At 39.5% G+C, this 22,613-nt stretch overlaps 3 protein-coding genes across 3 annotated transcripts in view; all 3 read right to left on the minus strand.

The window, feature by feature from the left end:
• Positions 1 to 591, minus strand: part of LOC145483303 (monocarboxylate transporter 10-like) — a 31,316-nt gene extending 30,725 nt beyond the window's left edge. Inside the window, exon 1 of the mRNA XM_081461789.1 lies at positions 315 to 591. The gene's annotated coding sequence lies outside the window, so the exon portion shown is untranslated. The remainder of the gene's footprint in view (positions 1 to 314) is intronic.
• A 3,020-nt stretch (positions 592 to 3,611) lies between these two features.
• LOC145483352 (monocarboxylate transporter 10-like) lies at positions 3,612 to 12,176 on the minus strand. Its single transcript, XM_081461854.1, has 4 exons — positions 11,978 to 12,176; positions 6,538 to 7,136; positions 5,153 to 5,522; positions 3,612 to 4,000 (listed from the first exon to the last, which is right to left on the minus strand). The coding sequence occupies exons 1-4, from the start codon at positions 12,174 to 12,176 to the stop codon at positions 3,816 to 3,818; spliced, it is 1,353 nt and encodes a 450-aa protein (XP_081317980.1). The 3' UTR covers positions 3,612 to 3,815.
• Positions 12,177 to 12,220: 44 nt separating this feature from the next.
• LOC145483327 (dihydrolipoyllysine-residue succinyltransferase component of 2-oxoglutarate dehydrogenase complex, mitochondrial-like) lies at positions 12,221 to 22,455 on the minus strand. The gene is made up of 15 exons (XM_081461823.1): positions 22,147 to 22,455; positions 22,021 to 22,075; positions 21,866 to 21,911; positions 20,589 to 20,638; positions 20,312 to 20,389; positions 19,209 to 19,264; positions 18,770 to 18,878; positions 18,398 to 18,538; positions 17,867 to 17,988; positions 16,975 to 17,072; positions 16,480 to 16,610; positions 15,828 to 15,895; positions 14,853 to 14,936; positions 14,085 to 14,252; positions 12,221 to 13,570 (listed from the first exon to the last, which is right to left on the minus strand). Exons 1-15 carry the CDS (start codon positions 22,438 to 22,440, stop codon positions 13,436 to 13,438), a joined length of 1,635 nt encoding a protein of 544 aa, XP_081317949.1. The 5' UTR covers positions 22,441 to 22,455; the 3' UTR covers positions 12,221 to 13,435.
• Between the last annotated feature and the right edge of the window lie 158 nt (positions 22,456 to 22,613).

Below are 22,613 nucleotides of genomic sequence, written 5' to 3' on the forward strand. Positions count from 1 at the left end.
ATTTGTTGTCAACGCACGTTCAGAGACTGTAAAGGACTGCGTATAAACACACGTAGTATATATTGGAATTCGTAAAATTATCTAAGAATAAACACAGCTTGTGTAACATATTTCTCCCGTGCGAATACACCTCCATTCATCATCAAAACTGTTCAGCTAAGCCTTTTGGGCCGAAAATGAAATAGGTACTTTTATAGTTGTTAAACAACAGTATTAATAACCTGAGTGAGGTTTTTGAATTATCATTTATAGCACGATTTTAAATTGCAATTACAACCTTACACATACACGGGCTGAAATTATATATTACGTACCTGTGTCTGGTGAAGATCCGTTCAAAATATTTCGAGATGAGAATCCTCCAGTATACCGGTAATGAGCAGATAATATTTTTACACTGGCAAACTTCCTTCATATCGAAACATTTCTTGATTTAGTATACCTTCGAAAAGCAACGCCATGATTGTTTACACGTACCACGCTGAAACTTGAAACTTGAGAGCTCTTTAATTAATAAAGTTAGCGATCACCAATACTTAACTAGAAGCCTCGCTGGGGGTCACGATCTCGCTTTCGTTCCATTCCTTAATTCACTTGAGACTGGCACGGTGACTTCAGACATCTAATAGACCACGAGGCTAAAACCTACACAAACGGCTAGTCCCACTGGTCTCTGACTGGTCGGTCTGGCATGATTGAAAGAACCCCGAGTTTTTCGTGTGTGGTTCACACTTTGGGTCTCTCCTACAGCGGTACTGCGCTGTGGAAAAGCCTTCCAAGTAATAATATTGGATTTTCTGAGACGTTAGGTGAATAGCGTCGCGCACAGTTGATAAAAATAGATTACATCATTACTCAGCAAGAATTTACAGTCCCTTACTGGTTTTGTATGGACGTATTGTATTCTAGACCAGAAAATCAGGCAGAAAAGGAACGATTGGTGGTCTAGGTTTTTGACTACCTTAAATAATGTTAGAAAGCAAATACTACTGCTGTAGGTAATGTAAAACGGATTCAAGGTGTCCAGAGAAGAGCCTAAATGTCACAAATTGCATGAGGATCTTACAAAGTCGCAGTGACTTCAGTCGGACAAATCCCAAAACCCTCAAGAATTGGAAAATTGGGAAATTTTAGCGCCACGGTTGCGACCAGCCGATCAGAATACTTGACACTGAAACGTATTACAAAGAAACTTATCTGCAGCCGCTTATCCATTCAGGCCTTGGAGAGAAGACGTACTACCAGACATTCTCAAACTTGACCACCCGAGCCGTCCATTCAAACGAATACGCCAAGAACGGCATAATCATTAACCCTGAGAGGGGGGGTGGGGGGGGGGGGGTGGAAACTCCCATATAAAAAGGACGAGGGTGCTCTTCGTACCTTTTAGGACAACCGCGACGTCACGAAGCCTTTGTTCTCAAGGATAAATGGCTCTATTAAAATCTAGGTCCTCCAAATTACACTATCTCTATAGTGCTTTTTTATCGTAGTAAACTATTATTTTCAGGTTTCCTTCGATTATTATTATTAAAGGTAATTTTACAAAAATTGTACGATATTACCTTTAAATTGAAGGAAACCTGAAAAAAAATAGCTACCAAGATGGAAAAACACTATAGAGATAACAATCAACCATAAAAATAGAAACGGTTAAGGATGGATAACAAACGACGAACTTGATTTCATATTTGCAAAGTTTTAATTCATCCTTCTTTGAGTGAACCCTTTGAATACCAAACTTTCGTCAAAAAAATACCGTTTTTAACCGTTAGGTCAGATTGTTTAGCTGCCATGACGCTAAATAAGCCTAAGTTTTGCTAAAAAAGCTTTTTTTTACTAAAAGAAGAGAGTTTTCGAGGATTAGGTACAAAATTAAGCAAAACTTCAATTCCGGGCATGCGCATAAGCCAAAATTTGGACTTCTTTTTTCCATTAACCGTTCTCAATTTCGTTTGTTGGCCCTTTCCTTTCTGTTTTTCTCGGCTCTTTTACACTGGCTACTTTTTGCATTGTATGTTCTTTCTGGCTGCAGTGAAAAGTTGGATGTTAATTACGGGCGAAGCCTAGAAATGGACCTTGATCAATGATAGGTGTAGTGGACATTTTACCACCGTTTTTGCACCAAAACTGATAACCTTGTTTTTCGGTTTGCCACATCGGAATGTCGTCGATATCTAAACCTGACCATTGTGCAGAAAGGGCTAGCCTAGCACTACCATCTGCTTATCAAGAATATCTGATGACATTTAAATTGATGACGTCACAAGTGGTACAAAGAGTACGACCATTAATAGGCCCTTTGCAGCTAAGCCGTCACGTGACCTATTTTTCATAAAATTATGGGCTATAACTTAACGAATGCCAGAAATTGAAAAAGCGTGTCGTAAATATCAAAATAGCCAAGTTTGAGACCCCAATCATTAAAGAAGGAGATTTTATGACCTTCCGAATTTTTAAAAGAATAAGAAGATTTGTATGGAAAAAGTTGCTGGAGAGCAAGACCTTGCTCTCCAACAACATTTTACATACAAATCCTCTAAGTTTTCCGAAAATTCAAACTGTCGTATAAACTTACTCTTTAATTCCAGGGGCCTCAAACTTGGCCATCTTGATATTTTCGATGCACTCTTCCATTTCTGGCATTCTTTAAGTTATAGCCGATAATATAAAACTTTTCTAGGAAAAATTTGGTCACGTGACCCCAGCTGCAAAGGGCCTATTACGCATATATGCGTAGTCGGTATTCAAAGGGTTAAATATCGTGAGGTAAATATTTGTAAAGATAACAAGATAACCAGATAACCAATGCACAGACAACCCTATGCAGTTAAATTAAATAATGATAAATAATGTAATAAATAAGTGTTAATCAATAAAATAAGCAAACGAATAAATGGCAAGATCACAAGATATCTGCCAATAAAATTCTTACAGCGTATTTTGAAACTTGTTACAACAAATAAATTCTTTCAAATTCTTGACAATTTAAAGCGCGGTTTTCATTTGAGTGTCGAACGTAATTCGCATTTAATGTTTTGGTTTTGCCATAGTTAGTAGTCTCCTCTACTAACTATGGTTTTGCGTTACGCTACACGATTGGCTTAAAAATTTCGCGCCACTTTTTCAACCAATCAGAAGTAAAACCAAAACCAATCGCGACTCACTCGCCCGCGTTTTCCTGCCCTCTGTGTCGGCTTCCTGTATTTGCTTGGAGTTTTGATTGGTTCACTGTATTGTCTGTGTAAGTTGTGATTGGCCAGAGTGATAGAGCGGTTTTCAACTGAGTGTCCTAAAACCAAAACCAAAGCAATTACTTACCGATTAGACTACTCAACCAAACTGTAGTAAAACCAAAACTAAAACCAAAGCCAAAGTAATTGCCTGATTACTTTCAACACTCAATTAGAAACGCTCTAAGCACTGTAAAAGTGTATGTAAATTATTCTCGTTTTCTTCCTCAATTTTCCATTTTTGGAAGTAATAAAGAAACACTAAACACCGTGTTTGACCACATTTCCAAACACAGAGAAGAGCGTTGAAACTACGACGCGCAACGGAGTACTTTTGACGATCTTCGAGGTGTTTGGAATGTGCTCAAACACTGTCTTGAGTGTTTAATATATCTTCTCCATCGAAACTAAAACCAAGGAGAAAACGGAGAAACAAAGTCGTTAAAATCTATGCTAATTAAGATCAGATATCCAAACACCGTCACGGTCATGACTTCCTTTGTTTAAACTTGATGAATTATTAATGTTTTGAGAATTTTGCTTCCTCTTCTGCCAAACTAACATTTAATTCCCATGGTCCTATCAGGCAGTCACATTCTGAATTTTCTCATCGTCTTCCATAGCTATCATCTCCTGATCACTTTCATCGTTTCTGTTCTTGACTTTAACACAGTGGAGTATAAATGGAAGCAAAGCACAGAGGAGCAGAAAACCGCCGGCCAAATAAAACGCGGACGCATAAGATCCCAGCTGATCGGCGAGAAAACCTGTAAATAGAACACAGTTTACAATAAATGTCTCTGATTTCAAACTCTCATTAAAGGATTTTTATGAAGCATCTTAGGAGACTCTTCGGCTCAAAATATTTCATTTCTTACTTTTCTCTTCCGATCAAAAACGAATCAAAGAGTTTCCGTCCGCGATATCGTCTTCAATCGCACGAACATGCGTTCATGTCCAAAGCAAGCATGCGCAAAGAATTTGAGCCAGAAATACAGTGAACATCATGGCGTTAGCGTATTGTTTTAACCGTCCACACTACAACAGAAATACGGCGTTTTCAGAGGGCGAAAACGAATGAGAAAGTATGCGTTTTCGAACAAATAAGAGTGTGGACAATCTTAAGGAAGTTGACCCCGAGCCCGGATCTTTCGCATCAAGGTGCACGCTTCAAGACCAAACTGATCCCGGGGGGTGGGGGGTACTCCCTTATATGGGCTATACAGGTATGTGCGGCCCCAAAGGGTTGGGTTTTTCAGCCGTTTTGGTCATAAATAGGGTATCGATTTTGGCCATTTTGGTCTTAAATAGGGTATGGTTTTAGCACTCTAGTCTTGAATCGGGTATGTTTCTTAAAAGAAGCTACTTTTTCATCATTATCAATAAGACCCTCAACAAAAGCCCTTCATAATTTATGTTTAGGGCAGCTGTGCCAGCTATAAAGGTCATAAACAGGGTATCGAATTTTTGGCCAGGTCATAAATAGGGTAGCATAAATCGCAGATTTTGGTCATAAATAGGGTAAGGGTTTTGGAAAGTGGGCTGCACACCCCTACGCAACGTTTCTGGGAGTACCCCCCAGGGAACTGATATAAACACACCCTGGGGGAACTCCCATGTAGAAAGGTCGGGATGCTCGTTGTCTGGCTTAGGGGTGTAAATCAAGGATCTTGGTCTCACTTAGGGTGTTAAGGACAAAAATGCCACTACTTTTAGCTGTCAACGTATCTTTTAGGGTGCAAATAAGGCTCGGCCAATGAAGGAACAAGCCGCACGCAGACTGGTCTCCTTTAAAGGTTATTGGTCTCTTTTAGAAAAGAGTCTTTCTAATTAAAATTTAAATTTTCCGATGAGCATCACCGACCTTTTCAGACTAAACGATGGTGGCAGCAATAATTTAATCTCGTTCTCAAACTTACCTGCAAATGGGGGAGCCGAAGCTATGGCAAAAGAAGTTAAACAGTTTGCCAGGCCAAACGCTGATGCTCTCCTTTTCACATCCACACAAGTCAAGAAAATCAGATTGCTAGTTGTGACGACGGAACCGTTTCCCAGACCGAACGATACGCTGCACAACACAAAGGAAAGATAACTTCGAGCCACAGTGAACAAAAGGACTGACACACCACTAATACAGCCACCGACTTGAAAAACAAAGTGAGGGTTGACCCATGTTAGATTGCAAACACGTCCTGCTAATAATCTTGCGATACATGAAGCAAGGCCATAGAACATCAGTAATCTTGCGGAATTGTCGGGAGAGATGCCCTGTTCTTCTGAATATTTCACCTGAAAAATTGAGAGAAAAAATACAAGCTTGTTAGATGACGATAGAACGCCCGAGTCCAATTCAAAGTCAAAAGTAATGAAAAAAGCAAAACGAGAGAAGGAACATAAGAAGTGAGCCTTCAGCTGTCAGTTTCTTTTCTGTAAGTTTATGGACCGTCTCAGAGGCACGCGGTCCATAAACTTGCAGAATAAAGTATGACACCAATATTCCCCAGGCAGGGGGGGGGGGGGGGGAGGTATTCCCATATAAAAAGGATAGGGGTGCTCGTCGTACCTTCTAGGGGTTAGAAAGTGGTTTTGGTACCTCTGAGGGTGTTCAACCTCATAGGGTCCACAGAGGGAAACTTTTTCAGTACCTTTTACAATGTCAAGCCGAAAAAAAAAATGACAGGATCCAGATATTTGATGATAAACTTTACAAGTAGAAGGTATTCGAAGCAATTGTTTAATGCTATTAAAAAATCATGAAAGTATCAGTTATTGTGCTGTTCTAGAATTGGTACCTCTTAGGGGTGAAACAGAGTTTCAAGCCACGCCCACAGTATAAGATCTTTGTATCTCTCAGGGGTTAAGAGTTTTCTTTCTTTCTTTTTCTACCTCTTAGGGTTTACAAGATCCCTGACGAGCACCCCATCCTCTATTTATGGGAGTTTCCCCTGGCAATATTCCCTTAGACAGACTGAACTAGAAAATTCAATAACGTATTCATAAATTTGGCTTTTATAAATCCCTGCAGGTAAATTTGAATGTGTCCCCAGGATCTGTGCTCGGTAAACGGCGTGCACAAGAGTTAAAAGCCTTAACTACGTTTTTCAGGTCACTTTCGAGAAAATTAATTTAAAAAACACTTCTATTGCGCAGTTTCAATCACAATTCATTAAAACTTACTTCAGTAAGCGATCGATCTTAGTGGTCCGTATTGCAAAATTGGAACTGCTCATGCAGGGAACCAATCAGAATTAATCTTCTCATCCTGGACCAGTTTGCTATATAACAAAGAAAATTGAATACTTACCAGGTGAATACGAGTGATAGATGCTCCTAAGAAATCCATCATAAACCCCAGAGCAAAGACGGTGAACGCTGGCACTGTCCACACAGAACAGTCCACTATCTTAGTTGGTTCTATTATTTGGTAATCCTCTTCTTCCAGCTGTAAGCTGGAGTCATGTGGATCTGAACAATCTTCCTCCACACTAGGATCATACAACAGAGCTGGAATCCCACCCACAAAGACTATCCCTGCCAGAAATCTGAAAGTGTTGTCCAAACTGAAGCTGTCCAAGAAAGCTCGAATAACTGGTGCTAATACAAACAAACCCAGACCAGCACCGGCAGATAGTATCCCTGTGGCGAAAGGTTTCCTTTTATGAAAATACTGTGCAACCACAAGGAAACTTGATGTGCGAACGCAGCTGATACCAAACCCAACCAGCAAACTATACGTGAAGTAGTAAATAATGATGCGGTTTGCAAACGATGACAAAATGAGTCCCACTACAGAAGACCCAGCTCCAACCATGGTCACACATCGGCAGTTTAACTTGTCAGAGAGGCGACCAGCCACAGGACTGGCGAAGAAACAAAGAAATGATGCCAGGGAGCCTATCCAGGCTACAAAGAGAAGACAAATAATATTGCATCAAGAGGAATTAACATATTGAACCTTTTAGGTTCAGGTTTCTGTATCATGTTATTTCTATGTTCAAAAATCAGGAGTCCTTCACTAGAATCATAAAATCCCCTAACGATAAGATGATCAACAGACTATAATTTATTAGTGACTACGCAAATGCTAATAAGTACCTGTAGTCGGCCATTTGAGGCAGAGCCATCACTCCAGGCTCTCGACACCCGGGGGGACGAGTCCCATATGAAAAGGTCGGGAATGCGCGTCATCTCGCTAAGGGGAGCAAATCAAGGATTCTGGTCTCACTTAACGTATTCATAATGGAACGCCACAGGTTTTAGCTGTCAAAGTATCTAAATGGTGTAAATAAAGAATTTGATTGAATTGAATTAGGGTGCAATCGGAGAGGTAAATTAAAAAACAGTCTCTTCTTTCTGTTTATAGGCTCAATTTTCCTTGGTCTTTCGAGTCTCGTCTACTAGCACTGGCTCCTTTCCTGAACAGCGGTTGGTAATCGAGCCTATTCCGTTTTAAGTGGTATCTTTTAGGGGTTAAATAAAGCTCGATCCATGTCCCAAATTGGTCTTGCTTAGGGATTTAATTTCAATTTTCTGATGAGCATCCCCTGGCACGGATCCAGGTTTTTAGGAGAGGGGGTTCGACGAAATGGAGCCGCCGAAGGCGGCGCCCCAGTAGGGGGGGGGGGGGGGCGGGGACATCCTGCCCCGGAAAATTTTTAAATTTCAAGTCCTCAGAAACGCGATTTCGCCATTCTGAGGCAAAGTCAGCGTGTTTTAATATCTCATTTTTTAGAGTAAAAATGCCATTCTTTGTTATAAAAATATAACAATACACAATGTAAAAACATGCAAATTTTCATAAAACTACGATGAAAATATACTGCATTTCATCTTATTTCAATTTTGTGTTTCGTCAGAGACGGGATCGTCAAGCAGTATCTTTCGGGGATATCTTTCCGCAAAAAGCTGAACCACAGCATCGTAGTTAACGGGCTTTTCGTAGTGAATGTTCATCAGAGCCAAGCCTGACAGTCTTTCCGTTGTCATGGTGGTACGTAAATATAAGCGTCAAAGTACTGTTTGCTCGCTCGTTGTCAGCTGAAGTGACTGGCATGGTGCAAGCAATTCGCAGCAAACAGTTAACGTTAGGGAAAATGTCGGGATCACAGGCCTGGTGGAAAGGGAGAGACAAAGATCGTTGTCATCAGTTCAATAAACAATGTAATTTTGATCATTTAAATAAGATGGACTTCAGAAGAGAAGTGTTTTACTTCTAATGCAGGTTGAAGAGAGTCTGGCTTGGTTACTTGTGATTTCCATTTTCTTAACCACCTGTCATATTCAGTGTCAAGGGTATGGGGACTTGGAAGATCTGACTTGTACATCTCCGACATCTTTTCAATGTTTGCATTTTCTCGTGTAACGATTATTCTTGGTACAAGGCCAAGTAACTCAACAGCAGTCTTCTGAGTAGAACCACATCTAAAAATTTAGGCAGGCGCACTAGTCAGCGCACACGCACAGCTCTGGTTTGCACCGTCTAATGTGCATATAATAAACGCAAGGATGCTATTTTGCATTATCAATTGTTAAGCTAAGATTTAAGTATTAAGAAGCTAAACTATCAAGAGGAGCCTTATAATTTATGTGTGTAACTTTAAACTGACAAGGCAAATACAAGCTATTGCAATACATTATATATTTAAAATGTTCACCTTGATGACATCTCTTCCGTGATATGGTCAAGGAAAGGAACGAACAAGGTCCGACAGTAATATTCTTCTGGGGAGTCATTAGGGGTGTTCTCTCTGTGTCGCTGTCTCGAGGCGGTTCTTGGGACGCTCGGCTCGGTACCAAGGCCTGAGGCAAGGGCTACTGCATTTGCATACCATGCCTTAAATACGGTGTCGGCATTGTTTCTCATTTGCCTGAACTCTTTCTCCGTCACCGCTATCATGTTGTACGCTTTGACGATGTGATTAGACTTCTTTTATTGAGAAGCAGAGGTTTTACCTGGTTATGAACTTTTTGCATTTAAGATTGACTGTATTTATTTAATATTTTTACAAGTTTTTGACATTAGCTGTTTTGATTTAGCCGGTTCGATTGAATTCCCCGAACCCCTCCTAGATCTGCCACAGATCCCCAACCTTAAGGGCTTATGTGTCCGATGGCATGATGAGGACTGATGATGATGATCCCCAACCTTTTCATATGGGAGTTCCCCCCCCGGCTCAATACAGTCAAAGCACTAAGCATGCACTACATGCCTATGATGCTAGTGAGTGGGAAACTGTCCAGATTAATTAACAATTCTCTGACTGCCACCTTTAGGACTTGACCTGCAGCATCCTCTGATTTTAGCAATCCTCTGAATCTTTTCATTGCCTAATTTTTATTATTATATACAAAGTCAAAAATCAGTATGTTTCAAAATTATGCAATCTTTTAAAGGAGCTCAGTCATGTGTACTTTGAGCTATTTTGGCCACATACAAAATTACCTTTAAATGGTAGGAAACCTGAAAATAACAGTTTAATAAGATAGAAAAACACCAAAGACATAATGATAAACCATAAAGGAACAAGGATGGCTAAGGATGGAGAAGATTAACACGGATTACAAATGACGAATTTGAAAAATTGAGTCTAACCTTTTCAATCTGCGCAAACAATGACTATGCTCCTTTAATGTTGCAGCTGCTAATATTCCAGCTTGTGGGATACAATCACACCTTTCGCGAATTGACAATTGTAACTGGAAATAGTGAGCTGCCAGTCAAAAAATCATGGCTCCTTGAGGTCACACTTATCTTAAATACAATGGATTTGAGAAATTCTGATCGGTCAATATATTTATTTAAAATTTGTTGAGAAAGTATATTTTGTTGAGAACTTTTTATCACTCAACAAATATTCAGCAGTCAAGAAATATTGACAGTTGTTTTAACTTAACCTTACTGAAATGTCTGAGAAAATCTTGTGTAAATTTATTGTTATTAATTTGAACAGTCAAAAGAATCAACTAGCCTCTAATACATCCACTTTAATTCAATTGAATTAATTAGCATTTTTCATTATCATTTGAGTATTTTTTGGTGGAGAAAAATTCACATACTTTTAAATAACTATCCTCAGGGGATGGGGGTACTCATGTATTTTAGTCACGAGGAGGTGCAAACGAGGCCAAATTTGTACTCCCCCACCTTAAATGTTACTATGCGTGATGAGCCCTAGGAGTGTGTGTGTGGGAGGCTAGAAAGTAACCCAGACAAGCCCCTTTTCTCTCTGTTTTAAAAATAAAAATAATTAAAGGAAAAAAAAGACAAGAGAAAGGTTTAAAAATTCACTTTTCTTTCTTCATGATACATCTGTCGCAAAAATAAGGCTTTCTTACCCCTCCCCCGCCTGTCACAATTCACCCGATTAAGAAAAATTAATTTTAAACAATTATTGGATGCGGTTTTTGTGATATCCAGAATAATCAAGGTTGAGGTAGGGGTTATCAGCCGAAGCCGAAGGCTTGATTGATTGTTTATTCTGGATATCACAAAAACCAAATCTAATAATTGTTTTATTATACATTGAACAAAAAAAATGAAAGTCATGTTTTTGCTTCTTCACTGTCGGCAAGCAACAAAGCACGTGAACTTGACATGATTACCCGTGACCTTGAGTGTCCTTGACATGATTATTGTTTAATCTGCAGAGATGACGTCAAAGGCGCTGATTTCGAAAATTCACTGTAAGCTCTTGGCCAATCAGAAAAGAGATAGTGAGTTCAAAGTACAATAAAAAAAATATTTGTAAAAGCATGAGTAAGTGTCTGACAAACTCCTGCTTTGACTGAACTTAACATGTGTTGTTTTAAAAATGGTTGTCATTAAAAACTACTGAATTCAAAACATCCGTTTGAATTTACAATGAATAAACAAATAAAGAAAGAAAGAAAATTAATAAAACAAATAAATGCAATTGCAAGAAAACCTAACTAGGCATAAAAGATTCTAATGAACAAAGTTTTAAATCAGTTCAAATAATTTCCGTCATTTGACTCTTGCTCGATCGAGAAATGTTCAGTTCTTGAGAAGCCTTTGTCACACGAAAACTTTACGTCGGTCAAAAATTGACAATAACAATTGACAGTTTGGACGAATTCCAACAGCTGACACAGCTGAGCGACACCCAAGATCTTTCAAATTGATTAAAATTCAGCGGGATGCTTTTTTTTTACTTACAATTAAGGTTATTCCCCAGTATTGCAATGCGCGTGAGCTGGCGCGCATTAAAAAATGGCGGCTTTTTCTTTACAGCTGGACCTCGCCATAGAGGTAAATCGTCATTTTCTCGCAAACGAGCATTGTGACCTATCATTTTTTCTATTGTTTTGAATTGAGTAATAAATTTCTCTGAGTGAAATGAATGTGGACCAATTCTCAGTGTAGAGCAAAAAGCAATCGTCAGAAACGTGAATTTCGCAAGCAATCGTGACTGCAATCACGGTGTTTTTATAAGGATTTATTGGGTATAAACAAGGTGCTGTTGCTCCTAAACGAACATGGGGACCCCTCATATTTATTTCAAAATTCAAGTTCCTATAATATAATCAATAGACAAAGATTCACAAAAATCTCAGTGCAGGTTCTATTTCAGTGGAATGACCTTAAGTTTATATATCGATAATCATTGTCAAATCGATCTTAAGTGTGTACCTGAGCTATAGCTTCGATTCTAAGGCATCTTTCGCTTTATCAACAGCTAAAATTACAAATACAAGTTCAGCTCAGCTTTACTTATAATAGTCACCTGTTTCTTGCCTGCTCGAGTTAAAACGTCTTATGATCACCGGAAAAAGAACTCCGAAGCTCATTAGAAGCCCCATGTTTATGGCTTGGCAGAAGGTAGCGCCTGCACAAACGAGGTATGACCATCTACTGTCTTGTTGACGCCGTGGGCGATCTGTTTTATTTAGATTTAGGCCGGTGCAGCAACCACACGGTATCATTTTGACCAAAATAACAGATTATTGTGAAGGTGAAAAGGGCTTGAAAGGTCGCCCGATCCGGACATGACGCAGGTGACCTCAACGCCACGGGCCGGCCGAGTGCAACCTCATCCCCAGGGCCTTCTCCTCGACGATTTTATAAAGGCCATTTTAAGAATCGTCGAGGAGAAGGCCCTGGGGACAAGGTTGGGCTGAGTGTTTCAGCTAGTTTGCCGCTGACAGCTAATAGCCGGTGTATCGTGACTGTACCGTAATTTTGGAACAGGAAACATGGTGGAAGGGACGGGCGGATTACGGATCAAACTGGACAATAGAAGATCTTTTTCTCTGGATTAATTTCCAGGACTTGGGTTCAATGACTTCAATGTGTTCAGAGCATCAAGCTTCAAATGGTCTACAATGCTAATGAAAAGATACAATTGACCCGTTCACCTGACTCGTGCAGTTCAATTATTCGCCAGGGTTTCATTTCGCCGTTGTTTGCGCTGGCAGGCCACCTAGAGTAAAGTTCGATATATACTTTTTTAAAGTAACGCGGTCGGACAGCTGTAGCCTGCGTAGCAGCCGTTTTCTTTCCTTTTCCAGGCGGCAATTTCCGTAATTTCCAAAAAATTCCTGCAGAGCAAAATCTGCTGAGAAAAAGAAAATCGTGCAAGACAGGAGACATGCAAAAAATATCGAGCAAGTGTTTTCTACTATCCAGATCTGTTAAAAGTTCTTACACAAGCTGTTAACTGCCAAAAAAAATCATGTGCAACCTAAGGGTGATTAAAAACATTTTCACGCCTCAGAAAGTTACCCAACTCTCCCTACCCCCCTCCCTCCACAAAATAATGGTCTGTTCCTAAGGATATTGATACAGGTTTACGAGTAATGAAACGAAAGATAGATATACGCCAGAGTTTACGGTTAACTTTTCCCAACCCAGTAAAGTGAACAACACAGAAAATCATTTCTCAGACTTTGTTAAGGATATATTTTTCGTCGGTCAACGAGCAAAACTTTAAATCATTTCCCAAGAACGTTGATGCTCAATTTGTGTGAAGCAATTTCGAATGAGGGAAAAGCGCTAGCAACAATGAAAGAATCAATTAAAAATAAATTCTGAAACCTTGGTGTTCCGCCACCTCGAGTGGCTGACATAAGGATGACGTTTAATCAGAATTCTCCGCCTGCGACTGATGGGTCAGCAAACCTTTCCCGTGACTTAAAATTGAAAACGGTCGACTATAATTTTGAAGCTTTGATAGCCTGGAAAGTTACAAATCCAAGAGTAACGTATGGGGATCTTCTACAGATGCCTTGATTTTCCTAAGGAACGTCACTGCTTCCCTGCCGTCAATTAAACGATGGTCGTACGTTAGAGCTAAGTACATCATGGGACGAATCTCCACCTTCGGAAAAAATACAGGAGAGAAAATGTCAAATGCGATTGGAAAAAGTCATGTTGCTACAAACTAAGACAAAACCTGCTGAGACAAACTAACACTCGGAAACTTAAGTCATCTAAAAATCATTTTTCTTCTTGTTACTTACATCCAGTGTTGTAGTAAGGCGTTACGACACATGGTAAATGTACAGCAAACAATATCAATCGGAGGAGAGGGGAGAGGAGAAGTTAGCTACATGTAATCTCAACAGTTTAGTCCGAGGTTGTGGCTAACTAAGGTTAAGATTTAAGTCTGTGTGCGAGTCTTGTGGTTTCCGATTTCCGTAGTACCGTTTGAGTCCGTATAGCAAGTGGCTTCGCTGAGGTCGAGAAGTTTCTATCAAAGATTAGAAAGAAAAAGACCCGTTCGGGTATCTAGAACAGTCATCCAGTCACTGACTTATTCGTGAGAAAATAAATTTACAAGTAAAAACATCAATTCAGAGCTGAATGTCAGCTAACATCATTTCGTAACTGACCTTTCCATTGACAGCTACCGGTCTGTCAATTATGGCGTGCATTCCCAAGATGGAGGACTGGGGCGGGTTAATGATAGGCGTGCCCATCATGGAACCGAACACTCCTCCATTGGAGATGGTGAAAGTTCCACCATCCATATCCTCGATTGCTAGCTCGTTTGTTCTTGCCTTTGAGGCGAAAAACAAAAAGAAAATACAGTCAGCTTTCTTTAAAGGAGCTACGTCATGGTTTGCGCATCTTGAAAAGCTTAGCCTAAATTTTTCAAGTTCGTCGTTTGTAATCCGTGTTAATCTTCTCCATCCTTAACCATCCGCGGCGTTGTTTCTTTAAGGTTAATTATTATCTCTTTGATGTTTTTTCTATCTTAGTGAACTGCTATTTTCAGGTTTCCTTCAATTTAAACTCAGTTTAAATTTGTACCTGGCCAAAATAACCCAAATTCCTTTAAAGCACACTCTCTTCGGACAAGCACCGCCAATTGTCCACCTTGGACACGTGACTGCCAAACGGAAGATGACCGACTGGTCTCCAAGTATCTCTTACGAAAAAGGCCGTGTCATGAGAAGAATGGGGACTAGCAAGTGGTGATGACGAAAACCGGGCCGCTTTACAAACGGACCCGAGGAAGAAGGCTCTATTACCAGCCGCTGAATGAGGCCGCGCTCTTCTCGTGGAGGAACGCGACCAGGCCCGAGAAGGCGGCGGGAATTGAGCCCGCTACCAAAAAACCTGTTCTCGAGTATTTGATGATTAAAGCGTTTGCATACCTTCTCTCCCATAGCATTGATAGCTTTTTCGATGTCAGCGTAGTTCATTTCTTCCACATTCCTAATCACCGGCACAACAAGGCCCTGTGAGATAGAAAAAAAAATCCAATAGTTTTAACGATATCAGTCACACAAACAAGCCAGTGACTAGAATGAACATTTTCTAGCCTCAAATTAGTGACTTTTCTTCTCCTCTAATTTTTGCGGCCGTGGAAAACTTAGCTGTGAATTAGGGACGCGAGACTTCCTCTTGTTTAGACACAGTGTTTCAATTGCAACCCAACAGTTTGTTTAGAATCTAATAACTTTGCTAATAAATAGAAAGTTTGTCTGGATAGAGGTCGAGATATAAAATTGTTTCACGACTAGAGCGACTGAACTGTAATGTGGACGGGGCCTTTAACACCAGGAGCCCGTTTCTCGAAAGCGGGCCCGAAAAGCCATTTTTAGTTAATCGGTGTTTAAAGACAGAGTGGTGTACACGCCTGAAACTTCTTGTATGAAGAGAGCCTCTGTTCGTATTAAGAATATGTGAATAACACAGCTCTGTAGTCAAAAGGTTTGAGATTTTGCTACGGCTTTTCGGGTGCGAAAACTTTTCGGGACCTTCGAGAAACGGGCCCCACGCCCTGGTTGTTTAAAGGCTGGGTAACGCTATCCACCGGCTAAATCACTATCCAGTGGATAAGTGCTGACAAAACAAACCACGTTATCCACTGAATAGTGATTTATCCGGCGGATAGTGTTATCCACCTTTCGAACAACCCGCAATCCCGGACAAAAGTAGTTAGAAAACTTGAGCTGGATCACGCATCTCCCATGCCCCCTAATCAATTTTGGAAAATGTCATGTGTTTTTTTCAACAAAAAAGGAAAAAAATCACCTGATTATCAACATTGTAAGTGGGGGAAGGTGAGAACTTGCTTCGTGTCCCAACTTTTTCGTCTGGGATTACGGGCCTGAAGCTGCACGTACCTTAGGCGTTGCTACTGCCACGCTGATGTCGACATAATCTCTGTATAAAATCTCATTGTTTTCAATTACTATAGGAGATAAAATGTACATACAGTTATCAAGACTACAATCAATACATGTCTCTGGTGGTAAGGAAATCAGAGGTTGTAAGTATTTTTTAATGAGAGCAAACATTCATTTCCTTTAGTTCATTCAACAGAACTTTGGGTCATATTTGTAACAGATTTGGTGGGCTTATTATCGAATTATTATTATTTTTTTAAAATTTGGTCACTGTTTTTTACATCAGGAGCTTCCTGACTCTTCATGTATCGTAACTGCCTGGGCTGATCTTTATTGCTATTTCATCCAGCTAGTATCAAAATGATTTTGAAGGGTTTTTCACATTTTATTTTTGTAAGTGAGAATATGAAGCTTGAATACAAATGAACCTTGGTGATGATTGTCAGTCCAAATATCATGTTTACTTCACACAGGAATTGTCCCTGGGCACATTAGTAAGAAAAATTCTACAAGTATGGCCAACCTGTTATAAAACTCACTAGAAAATGACTACACAGTCTTATCAAATATTCTGACGTTGGTCTTGATGTTATGAAATAATAATTACACCTTCTGTTGTAGCTGACTACAAGTATACAAACCAACTGACCAGCATTTACTGTTGGCTCACTCTGCAAAGCATGAGCAGACGCCTTGATGAAGGCTGACATGAAGCCTAATTTGACACCATGCTTCTTAAAAAAGGTGTCTTTGTGCTTTTTTCTCATCTCAGAGATGTTACTGCAACAAACAAACAAAATTCCAATTATTAGATTATCGAGTGTCACTGTAAGTTAGTATTGCTTCATGGTAAATGCAAGTATTTGCTAAATTTAGTGTAAACCGCTCAACTTTCTTCCTTGCATCACATAGTTAATATGGTTGGCTATGTAATACATAATGCCATATCTATAGTCAATGAGATTTATCTTGTAAATGTGGAATCATGTATGCATAGAAACGTTTCAAGACAAGACAATCTGTACTGAAAGACAGACTCCCCATTGGCACAAAACACTGATATTTCAAGCTACAGTGTAGGGAATGGAAAATGCTAACATCTGGTCAGTATCTTAAATTTGTCACTGTCATCAAAAACACCAACCTCATATCAACTTCATTAAATGTCGTCAACATTGCATAAGTATTCTGAGAATCCTTGAGCCTTTGAGCAATCCTCTGACGCATTCTGGTCATCTTCGCCTGAGATCAGAAAATGCAGAAATTGGGATTGGGAATTCTAGCATTCGCTGGTGTTTGTTAAGCTCAGTTGGGTGTTGTAGTGAGAGTGGATGTCCTTATGGTAAGGCCCAAGCCCTCAAGGCCCAGAGATTGCACCCATGTTAAAATGTTCAAGTGTTCCTTTCAATAAAAATGCAAACTTAATTTTGTTCTTCATAGTATATTCCACATGCCTGGAGAAGATCTTTTTGGGTTTGCAGCAATGAAAATGTTTTGTTTGCTAATGAATCAAGGATAGCTTAGAACTGCAATTTAGAAGAACTCTTGAATATACAAGACTCTTGGTGGAGGCAGCATGGCCTAGTGGTTAGGGAGCTGGATTTGTAATCTGGAGGTCCTGGGTTCAAATCCTCCTCCCTGCCACTGGGTGGATTTGTGTTTGGTGGTCCCAGATTCAACTCCTCCACGCTTTGTAAATAGCCAACTGGTCAGCCTCCCGTCAGCTGGGGTTTTTAAGAAGTTTCTGTTCAATTTATAATATTTGTTTGCTCATTTCAGTGTCCTCAATTAGCACAGTACTGCTAAACACTTTGACATTTAAATAAAGTGATTTATTTATTTTATTATTTATTAAGACTAATTAGATTGCAAATTAAGATATTCCTTATTCCAAACATATGTTTCTGTTCTTCTAAGGATTTGAACCTCAAACTTGTGGCAGACAGTGAAATAGCAATCTAGCAGTCATACTTTACTACACTGAAATGCCCACTACATGTTTAAAGTTGATCCCTCTGCTATTTAGACTGACATACCCTGTGCTCAGAGCGAGCTCCCTTAGATGGACTGTCTGTTGGCATGGCAACTGATGGCTGTTGGACAGGGGTGGGTGGCCCAGGTTTGATTTCTGCTATTGGCTGAGTAGGTACTTCAGGAACTACATAGACAAAGTTCAAAGGCGTTTAGATTTCTGCACATTAGAGTTGTACTCAGGCCATTTTTAGCCTCACCAATCTGGCTACAATGTCAACTACAGTAATGTTTTCCTGAAACGCTTCCAATCAGAATTTTAAACAGTCTATTTATTTACAATGATTGTGATGTTCTGATACAAGATGGTTCTAACTTATTATACAAACGTTATTGAGCTGCACTTTCAAGATATGGTACTGCCTATTGTGTTATACACGTTCAGGGTCTAGTGAGGTATTATTATTTCAGGGAGTTCATTACTTTGAGAATACACTGTAGTTTGCCAATAGTAAATACAATGTTAATGTTTACATTATTGAGCGTCTACAGGAGGCCACAAAACTCTCTGAATTCTATAATAATCAAACATGTACCTGGAGGAGGAGTCGTTGGAATTTCAGAAGGAGTCTCCTTAGCGGGTGCTGAAGGTTCAGGAGGCGATGGTGTACTTGTTGGTGGTGTACTTGTTGGTGGTGTACTTGCTGCTGGGGCCTCCTTTGGAGGGGGGCCCTTTCCTGTAAGAGAGAGATTTACAAACCAAAGGATGGAAAATTACCATTTTCCTTTGCTCTAGTTGTTCCTCATGTCCTGACAGACAGTTACATGTAGGAAAGTGTTTGACAGGATTTGAAAAACTGAGAGGTCAAGAGCATGAATTGTTCATTATCATTGCCATCTTTAATTGGCACTTTCTGGGAGAATGACATGCTAATCTCTTTGTTATATGATCAGCTGATTAATCATACCTGTTAGAACAAGTTTGAACAGCTGTTGACCTTTCTCCACTTTATCACCATCATTGACAAAAAACTCCTCAATTATTCCAGCTGAAGGAGCAGTGACTGGAATGCTAGTCTGAAATCAGATGAAAAAGAATGAATTACGATTGCTTCATAATGTTTTGCAAGTACACAGCTTATTATAAAGTGACATGAGCCACGGCAAATTAATGACTGTTGACTTCGGGAGTTCAGAGGTGAAACATAGTCCTTGTTTCTTGTGAAAAAAAAAAATTCTTGGTATTAATTCTTGGTCATTTCATTAACAAAAAATAATACATCGAAAAACCATGTATAGAAGATTTACATTAGGTAATGATCTCCACCTAAAAAAAAGATATATTACATAGTAAAAACAACTGATAGCTATATTACAATTCAGTTTCAGTTTGAGCTTTACACTTACCTTGTCAGTTTCAATTTCTCCAACAACTTCATCTTCAGCCACAGCATCTCCTTGAGCTATGAAACAAAAACATATTTGTCACTCTATAACCCTTTCAAGGCCTTATGTGACACCTAGTTACAAAAGAGCTAGGTAACAGGTATAACCCCTTCAGTTCTTAAGTCAAAATAATCACTTCTCATTTCTGATTGCCATAGATTTCCTTCGATGTAGTTCTGAGAATTTAGTATTACATCAAGACAATAACACTTGGTCATCACACCTCAGCTTGACAGAGTATTGATCTTGTCAGGACAAATTAAAGGATGAAAGGAATGATGGCACAGTTGATAACACTACAGTAACAAAGGCTATATTAAAGGGGCTAGGTCATGCTACTTTAGGTAATTTTGTTTAATTTTGTTAATTATGAGCTCTAAACGTCAAATTGGCAGAGCAAAAGTCTTTCATTTGCAAAATCACTGCCACATAACAATTGAGAATGATTTTCCAGCTGTGTATTAAAATGACATTTTGATATAAACTGATATAAATTTGAGAAAAAGGTGGGCCGACGTTTTTCAAATTTACCCAAATGCAATCCATTTTAATTCTCTCCAGTTTTGTCCATCCATGTCCCTTCTTGGCTTTCCTGTGTTTTGTTTGAGATCTTCTATAGTTTTGAGCCGTTTTTGTGATATTTTAGTTAATTCTATGACCATTTGACCAGCGCTGAAATTGCCTAAAATTGCGTGACTTAGCCTGTTTAAGTCAAATTGTCTATTCATCTTGCTAGAGTTTGTCCTGGTTTTCTTAACATTAAGTGACTAGGAGTATTTCCACCCCTCCAGAGTGGGATTCTGGCTCATCACAGGATCCTTCCCTCCTCCCCCCTTCACAATTTATACCTGGGGTGGAGAGAGAAACTGAGTTATTGTGCTCAGAATTGAGGCACTTTGGAAAAAAGTGCATCATGCAAAAACACAATGCAGCGAGCATACATGTATTAGGTGTTGAATCCTGGCTACTTGATCTGGAGTCTAGCAACCTTACCACTAGACCACTGCACCTCACAAAACTATAGTAAAATTAGTAGTATAGAGAGGTGCAGTTCACTCACTTACCCTTGTCCCATCTGACGTCCCCCTCTGTTACTGACTCTGCAAATGGTGGGGTATTCACTATTATGTAGTCTTCAGAGCCTAGAGAATGGCAGGAAAGAAAAGCCTTAATTTGTAAAACAAAGACAAAAATCTGGCTCACTCACAACCCTATGCATTAACTCGAGTTATAAATGCATAAAGCTGAGAGGGGTTACTCAAAAGGAAAAAGAGAAAACTAAGTATTCTACAGGCATCTCCCTCTTTTAACAAGATTAGCACAAAAAAATGACACACTTACAAAATCTTGATGATGAATGAAAGCACTTCTCATCCTTCCAGCCAAGTAACCTAAAGATAGTTGTAAATATGTAATTGAAGAATTATAGTGAATTACAGGTGTTTTTGCATGTGCAATGCTATGCAAGATTGTATTACAGCTGTGCCGGTAAGTGTCACATACTGTATTCACATAACGCTGACTTGCACACAAACCTACAAGTTTTCTCAGCATTAACATCAGGCTGCATAACCACAAGCATGCAGGCAAATTGATAAAAAAAGCTTGGCAGATATTTCATAGATTCATGTACTAGCACAAATCAGCTAAGAGACTGATATGTGTTGGTTGATTACATACATGTATTTTTAAGTGCTAGACCATACTGGGTAAATATCAGTCCTTGGTCTTAGAAGTAAGGTTTGCATTCCTTACCGGAAAGGCAAAGCACTAAATTCCTTCTGTACAGTCCCAGTCAACTTGGCCGAAAATTCAACATTTTTATGCAGTTAGAAAATGCTTTTTGTCTTATCAGGAGTCAAGCTTGTTGTTGAAAAGCCCCTACACCTGAACATCTGCAAGCCCCCGAAGACAGGGGAGATAATCTAAGCAGTACAGAATTAGTGTTTGACAATAATATTATTGCATACTGCAGACAGAAGACTACATTTAGGCCTAAATAGCACTCCCTTTGGCCTAAATATCACTCAGGTTAGCTTAGCCTGAATAGTGGTCAGCTTAGCCTGTTTACTGTTAGCTATTGATAATGCAAATGGAATACAATATAAGTTAAAATTCTGCTCTCAACAGTCTGCAGTCTCCAAATGTCATACACTGGCATAGAATAAGTGTATCAACAGCCTGTAAACAAACATCTCTTTTGGGCACAGTTTAAGCATGCCCAAGGGAACATGGAGAATACAGCTGAAATTTCCACTTGTGACTCTGGTTGGTTATTGCCATTTTAAAACAAACAGCAACATTTAATCACTTGACAGTTTTCTGTGACAGAAACAAACTCAGATGTTTCTCTCACACAGGTTTTCAGAAAACAGATTCTGAAGAAAGACGTCGGTTTATTTGGTGTAGGGTATAGAGCAGTTTTCAACTGAGTGTAATCAGGCAGTTACTTTGGTTTTGGTCTTGGTTTAACTACGGTTTGATATTGGTTGAGTAGTCTAACTGGTATGTAATTGGTTTGGTTTTAATTTTACGACACTCAATTGAAATCCGCTCTAAAGAAGTCTTATATTGATTAATAATTGTTTAAAAGAGAGAACATGTATGAGCATGCTTACACCCGTTGGCTGCCTCGCAGGGTTCCTGCTGCTTGAATTTTTGTAGCTAAAAGAGACAAAAGAGATTAACGACAGCAGTACTTAGAATACTAATCCTCGCATTTTAAAACACAGTGTTTGATATAAGCTTAAGCTAAGCTTTCAGGTTACGTTACCTGCATTTTGTAAGGTGCTTGCACTGCATCGAATCCCACTAGGAGCAAACTGCCGCTTTAGGAACGAAAAAAGGAACATAAGGGAACTAATATAACGCTACTCTGAGAGTTAAAAAATACACTTACAGAAAAATGTGAACTGTAACTTCTACAGAAATGTAGACGATGCAATAACCGCCCGATATGGCGGTAGGTTAAGGAAGCCATATTTGATCGTCGTCCGCGTGTGAACTGGGTATGAATAGCCTCATTTGCATGAACTAGGTTTGGCGGGATGCGGGAAAACGATGCGCGAAGCGGGATGCGGGATGCGGGATGACAGAAGAATGCGAGAAAAAATTCTTCGGCGGGATCTGTGGTTGAAAAAGACGGTTGGGACCTTCTTCTTTCAACCTCTCTTTCTTTCTCTGCTTCTTGCATGTTTCATTCTAGTTCTCCTGATTTTATTTGCCTTCTGGCTTCAGTAGACGAATCGAGTACCTCACGGTCGACTTACGAGGAATTGTTCGTCTTACATTTTTTAATACAAACTATGGAAAATCTGGGCCTTTATCTAAACAATAATTTATAAACACATGTGTCTTAAGGGTAAA

The sequence above is a fragment of the Orbicella franksi genome, chromosome 4, assembly GCF_964199315.1.
Source record: "Orbicella franksi chromosome 4, jaOrbFran1.1, whole genome shotgun sequence".
Taxonomy (NCBI): Eukaryota; Metazoa; Cnidaria; class Anthozoa; order Scleractinia; family Merulinidae; genus Orbicella; species Orbicella franksi.

Excerpts from the sequence above, each read along its gene's own strand:
- LOC145483352 (XM_081461854.1), bottom strand. The coding sequence starts at position 12,176 with ATGATACCGTGTGGTTGCTGCACCGGCCTAAATCTAAATAAAACAGAT. Across the intron at positions 5,523-6,537 it reads CTATCACTCGTATTCACCTG|GTGAAATATTCAGAAGAACA; the intron begins GTAAGTATTCAA and ends TCAATTTTTCAG. Across the intron at positions 4,001-5,152 it reads TTCGGCTCCCCCATTTGCAG|GTTTTCTCGCCGATCAGCTG; the intron begins GTAAGTTTGAGA and ends TTCTATTTACAG.
- LOC145483327 (XM_081461823.1), bottom strand. The coding sequence starts at position 22,440 with ATGCAAGAAGCAGAGAAAGAAAGAGAGGTTGAAAGAAGAAGGTCCCAA. Across the intron at positions 20,390-20,588 it reads TCATTCATCATCAAGATTTT|GCTCTGAAGACTACATAATA; the intron begins GTAAGTGTGTCA and ends GCCATTCTCTAG. Across the intron at positions 15,896-16,479 it reads TGAGCCAACAGTAAATGCTG|TAATTGAAAACAATGAGATT; the intron begins GTCAGTTGGTTT and ends TATCTCCTATAG.